Here is a 6,512-nt window from a genome sequence, read left to right on the forward strand (position 1 = left end):
ATCATAACTTTTCCACATTTGAGAACAACAGCAAAGATGATGTTACTGTCATGGACTGTCGAGGTAATGTGAATATTCTTGGCACTTGCATTGTCAGCAGGACTCAGTGTGACTCAGTAAACCCAGCAACCCCAGTAACAGAGAACAGATATAGATAAATCAATATCCATCCATCCATCCATCCATTTTCTATACCGCTTGATCCACCAGGGTCGCAGGGGGGGATTAATTATGTATTGAATTACCTACGTCTGTATTGCTCTTGAGTATACACAGTACATCTTAAACAGTTACAAGGATGTTGTAAAACAGTTGCTTTTCACGTCATTTATTTGTCTCGTATTCTTGTATTCCCTGCTAAGACTGTGTAGGAGGTTAAATGTCAAACTCTGTTCTCCTAAAGTGCTGTTAATGGCAAATGTAACTATGAATTGATGAAAACAATTTTAACAGCATTTCCATTCCTTTATTTATGCATGTCATTGTTCTCCTGTGTTCATGTGGTGTGTAATCAGTTTTTTGTTGATTTTTCTTCTCTTGGCTACATTTTGGTTACAATCACATGAACTTCAAATGTGTTTGTATTTTTGATTTGTGTTATTCTGTACTCAAAGTGAAAATGTGAAATTGGCCTTTTTTTCTGATGTTATGACAGGGTTAAATATTTAAAAAAAATATCAGTACTAGAAATTGTTTCTTCGAAAGGCCCTTTTGTACAAATTGTCAGACAGATGTGTTCTAAATTGTGTCCCTGTTTTCCCTAGATTTCACTGAAAATACTTTTTGCAAACTTATGTAGACACTTGCACAGGATGTAAACACACTTAAGGATTTGAAAAACATCACACTCCCTGTTCTCTCTATGACATTTATTTGTGATCTGTCTCACATGCTGTCCTTCATAAGTGAGGATATTATATTTGGGTGTCACAGTGTTTAGCATTTAATGGAATTGCTACTGAAACAAGAGCTGACAGAATAAAAAAAAACATTTAAGTGTCAAGGGCAGCCATGATGTGTGCATGTTCTGCCAAAACTTGCCAAATGTCTTATGTAAGGGACTGGAGGGTGGAAAAGGATCACATTATTCTCTGTTCAACACTTCAGGCAGTAAAAATATAACCAACCATAAACAGTTCACCAGAGGTGGCATGTTTATGTTTGGACTTGTTGACATTATATTTTCACATTTTCATGCTCCAGATGTTCCCTCTCTGTTGTTTTAGTTAAAAAAAAAGCCCTCTACTTATAAAGTGTTCCAGAATGAACATGGCTGCATGTTTCTGTTTGTTAATAATTCTGTTTAAGATGTTGGAAAATCCTTAATAAATGTTTTCTAATGAGTTTATAAGCCATTAGCACGTTTGCAACTCTTCTGGAATTATCAATGTTAATGTGTCATTAATGGTTAATAATTTATAACATACATTGAACACCTGCAGTTATGTTAATACGTTGTTCATTGTGAATTCTGTTATGCTGTGCAAGACTTAAGCATTAACACTAGCCAGAGAGAAAGTTGCCTCATTGATGGCTTACTACTGATCTATCAAGCATTAGTAAATGACCTATAAACAGTTATAAAGCCATTAGAAACAAGCTTTACAAAATAATTATAGACAGATGTTGCCGTATTAAAATTTGGTACCTATCTCTGTAGCAAACACCCTTATCCCAGTTTAAGCCTGCCCTTGACGGATTACTTTTCTACACAAGTTTTGTTGAATTATCTCAGAAGGACATTGGCTTCACCCAGACCTTTGTCCTGTGGTGCAGTAAAGCAAACATAATGTGGAAATAGGTCAGTCAGCGCCAGGCAACACGGTAAGCAGTCGATGCCATCATCCTGTTGATTGTGGTGGCAAACGTTCAAAAGAAGGATTTATAGTCATATATCACAGAAATACCACAAGGCAACACGTCATACACATATATAATCTGTATTGTATTTTATACAATGATCACAACATGCTAATGAGAACTGGTTAATAATTAGGAGTCAGGTAACATGAGAAATACTTTTCAGTATGCTTCATATTTCTTCTCTCTGCTCAGTTTGTCCACACTTCAGACCTTTGTCTTGTGCTCGTCATTCAACTGGAGTTTCAGTTGGCGCAGTAGTCATCACTACAATGGCCTAAAGAGAAGAGAAAGAAGAGCACTCTAACGCTTGACTTAACTGGTTCTAAGTCATGCTGCAACTTTAAGTTTTTCAAATATTGTGAGAATATTGTGGTCTCTTAGCAAGTGGGACATGCACATCCTTCTGTAATGAGTGTGCAAAGGATTTTTTTAAATTTTAGGTCGTTTTTACCTGGCTCTTTGTGGAACGCAGGGCAGCCCCAGCAAGTGCTGACATTACAATGAAAATAATTGCACCAGCAAAACTGTAGAATAGAAAGATCCCTTCTATAGCCACTCCCATGGCCTGGACAAACACACATATATACATATCTCAGATACACTGTATGACAAAAACATTTAATAAAATATAACTGACTTTCATGAAATTTTGTGTATCAATCAACTTTTAGGAGAATTGATTTTACACTGTCACAATGACATTGTGAAATAATCCAAACATTTAATCACTATTTTAAAGTTATGGTGAATTGTTTTGGTTTTCCCAGTCAGCTTCTTAGTTCATTTTTTTAATTCAATTCAAGCAATTTTTATTTAAATGTTTTCTCTAAAGTACAAAGCACAAAGATTTTTCCCTACTGTCACATTTTATCTTCAAGTAGGACACATTCTATTAAGTATAGAAAACAGTGTAAGAAATATTAAATGTGTTTATTGGAGTATGTGTGAATACCAGTTCACACTTTTATATGCTGGACAAGTGCTATGACCCAAAAATAAATTAAACGTGTAATACGCTATGTAAACTGTGTCAGTCCTCAAGTATCACAAATCCCGAAAGCTGACCATTTGAAGCTGAAGTTTTCATTTCATACCAATTTATCATACCATTTATCATACAATATACCATTTTATATCAAGCTGTGACACAAACTGTTTTTCATTTATCTAGATTGTTCTACACCATATCTCAAAACCTTAGATTTGCAGTAAAGATTAGAATGGGAACCACCACAAAAAAAAACCCCAAATACAACCTAATAATTAAAATAATAATCACCTCAAAGATTGATGACCATTTTGCTTCCTCAGTTTCTGTATTATGGTCTTCAAAATAATCATAGTTCCTGTAGTTGTGGGCATGTATTATATCGGGCAGGATGTGCAAGATAGTCCAGAACGCCCCCAGTATCGCCACGATAGTGAGAGCCAGCGATAAGGTGACCTACGTATCGACAGAACCAGAGAGAGATGAGGCACAAACATACAGAAACACATGTTGGTAACAGTTCATGCAGCCCTGCAAACAATTCACTTAACTAAATTATACTGAATTGGTCAATAGAAATAAAGGGATTGATTTTCACCTTAATAAAGAGTGGTATTTTCTAATCAGCTGTTTTAGCTGCTTTGCTCTCTTGATTCTTCTTAGAAAACTTGCCGGTATTGCTTCGGAAATATTAAAATAGCTCTTACTGTTTTCTTGGTCGGGTTGTGCTCTGTCAGAATATACAGAATCCCACATATGATGAACTGTGAGAGGAGGAGGAGGAAGAGGAGAAAAGCTGTTTTATTATCCATCCCTTTGTTTTGGGATACCACGATAATGCATTAGATTGCATTTTGTAAACAGGACTGTTGTTGATGCTTAACTACTGAAGTGACTTAAAATTATTGTCAGCCCTCAATCAAATCCTGCACAAATTTGAAGTATTTGTGGTGGTGTGGTGGTTAATAAATTGACTGTTTATAGGATAAATAGCTGAGTAAAATTCAGACTCCACACGCTACTGATTAATGGTCCTCTTGTCGAGCTACCAACCAGTGTTCCCAGCAGGAAGCCAGGTGGGATGGCTGTCCATAATTGATGACCAGGGGTTTCTCCTGAGACTGCGATGGACATGATAAAGAAGGACATACCCAAGACCAGAGTAATGACCTGAGAGAAAATCAAAAACAATCTAACGTGACCTCTTCATTTCTTCTTTATTCAGATTTTTTTTAGTTGTGGATTTAAATTATTCTCAAATTCGTGAACTAGGAAGTTATTGTGGAACATCGTGATCAAATAAATAATAATTTGAGCGTGTGTGTGTGTGTGTGTCTCACGCCAATAATCTTGGGCTGCCCTTTCATGAAGCGGTGCAAAGGTTTGCTGCCGCCCACTGTGGTGCTTTGAGGACTTGCATCATTCCCACCTGACCCACTCGCAGTGTACAGCTCAGCAGACATCTTATAGACAAACACACACACAAACTGAAAACATTAACATGGACTATGACGCGTATTATAGTATATAGTTTGATGTCTTAGTATTAGCTGTCTGCTTCTTAATGGGACAACATGACTGTACATATGTATACATATTAAACAACACTGTGCCCGCTCCTTCATGCAGATGTACTTCCTCTTTGGCAACAAAAATCTGTACAGTGATTTAATTTGGTTGTATCTCAGCTGTGACTGTGAAACTTTTAGCACAATTTTTGTGCTAAAAGTTTTACAGTATACACTATGGCATCAGGATATTTTTTTCTGTGTGATACGTTTTACTCGACAATGTCAACATCAGAAGAGTAGGCTACTCACATGTTCTCAATTTAAAAAGCGTTCAACAACTACAGCTCCCATGAAGCTCTGACTGGATCTCAATGGCTGTAGCTCATGGGATATGATGTCGTTTAAATATATCCGTTATTTTCAACGTTTAAAACATGGTGTTAAAATGTAACTATCTAGTACAGCAGTGGATACGCATTTATATTAGAACATGGACAAAATACCACTTGTACACAGTTTGAGCTTGAGAAAAGACTCTTAATGTGAAAACCCACGGAGAAGTTACGCTACAGGCCAGTTAGGAAACAGGTTTAGAAGAAGCCTCTGCATGTCAGATACGCTTTATCGCCATCTAATCCTGATGCTGACATCTTGCAAAACTGATAATCGTGTGCTGAGTAAGTGCCAAACGTTTCTCTCAAAATCAAAATCATTTTTTTCCGCCAATCGGCATTAAGCTGAAGTTTTAGTGTTAAGCCAAACATTAGGAATTTCTGTCTACGAATCAAAGAGCAGTGTAAAGTGGACAAGATTATTCTTTAAGTGTCACATCCCAAAACAAAGATGTTAGAAAAAATTTAAATAATAAATAAATAAATAAATAAATAAGCAGCCAGACCTTGTGCAGCTGTGCGGTCGGTACTGTAGTGCAGCCTTAGCTCATGTAATGACTCGCGTCACGTCCACATCTGGAGCAGCGTAACACCGAGGGGCGGTTTGTGAACGACCGGGTTTATTTTGAGCTGGTTACGAGCGGTCATTTGAATCACTGATCATTATTATTTGTAGATGAATTTCCTTTACTGGTCATGGAGAGAAATGAAGAAGGAATGGTAACCTTGTAAAAAAATGCACTTAGGTTTTGTTTGGAACTACTTCTAGCAGAATGGGAGGAGGTGAATTGACTCTAATGAACCATCATTTTGGAGGATATAGTTTGTGGTGCTCTTGAACTACTCTGCACTCTACAGAGACGTGTTTCTGAAATTAAGCCTACCCTCATTTGTAAAAAAAAAAAACAAACCTAAATAAATAAATAAATAAACAGCTGGACAAAATATCATAAACTAGAAACTACTAGATCATATTGTTTATTAGCAGCTCACTGAAGCTGTCTGCAAACCTATCTTACTGAATGAGGACAACAAAGAATTAACAACATGCTCGATTCTTGTTTTAATAGTGCAAAATGGTCGACTCCTAAAAGAGAGTCAAGCCTTCCTTCATTCCAGCAAAAACACAGGGGAGGGGTGCGTGTGTGTGTGTATGTGTGTGGTGTGGAGTAGCCCATTGCACATGGGGTTACAAAGGGGGCAGGGCTGAAATAGAGAAGTAGAAGGAATGTGAAGAAGAAGTCTATGAGGGAGATGAAAGTAAAGAGAGACCACATTTCCTGTTTTTCCAAAGCGGACACAATGTGTGCTTTTGTGTTTCCTCATTCATGAAACAGAATTGAGATTTATAACAAAAAATGCAGGGAAACAAAAAGTGTACGGGAAGGATAAGGTGGCGAAGGGAGACAGCAGAAACAGAAGGAAAGGGGGGTGGGCTTAATTAAAAAGATGACTTTTTAAAATATGAAACAGCTGCGAGAGATTAAATGTTTCCTTTCTTCCATCATGTTCTGATCAAGGCAAAGCAAGGAGTTGCCTTGCCTTGATCAGAACTTTATTACAGGACATGTAACAACCAAGGGTGGAGTTGTAGGTTTCAGAGGTGAGGATCACTTCCGCATTCAAAAAGCTGCAGTTCCTCGGCTGCCGCTGGGGACTGGCTCCAGAAGTAAGCAATTCTCCATTGACCCCCATGTTAAAATAGCCAACATTAAAGCCTAAAAAAACATGTAATTTACACGCTGTTACTTTTTTGTG

General features: G+C 37.3%; 1 protein-coding gene across 2 annotated transcripts; it reads right to left on the reverse strand.

Moving 5' to 3' along the window:
* Positions 1 to 1,921: 1,921 nt before the first annotated feature.
* Positions 1,922 to 5,402, reverse strand: si:ch1073-291c23.2 (uncharacterized protein LOC799862 homolog). 2 transcript variants are annotated; one of them, XM_041044372.1, is made up of 7 exons: positions 5,261 to 5,402; positions 4,192 to 4,314; positions 3,905 to 4,021; positions 3,559 to 3,615; positions 3,143 to 3,307; positions 2,315 to 2,428; positions 1,922 to 2,137 (listed from the first exon to the last, which is right to left on the reverse strand). In XM_041044372.1, exons 2-7 carry the CDS (start codon positions 4,312 to 4,314, stop codon positions 2,090 to 2,092), a joined length of 624 nt encoding a protein of 207 aa, XP_040900306.1. In that variant the 5' UTR covers positions 5,261 to 5,402; the 3' UTR covers positions 1,922 to 2,089. The 2 variants fall into 2 exon arrangements, with proteins under 2 accessions (XP_040900306.1, XP_040900315.1); XM_041044381.1 differs by lacking the exon at positions 5,261 to 5,402 and having other exon boundaries at positions 4,192 to 4,333.
* Positions 5,403 to 6,512: the final 1,110 nt, after the last annotated feature.

Source organism: Toxotes jaculatrix, chromosome 1 (assembly GCF_017976425.1).
Source record: "Toxotes jaculatrix isolate fToxJac2 chromosome 1, fToxJac2.pri, whole genome shotgun sequence".
NCBI classification, from domain to species: domain Eukaryota; kingdom Metazoa; phylum Chordata; class Actinopteri; family Toxotidae; genus Toxotes; species Toxotes jaculatrix.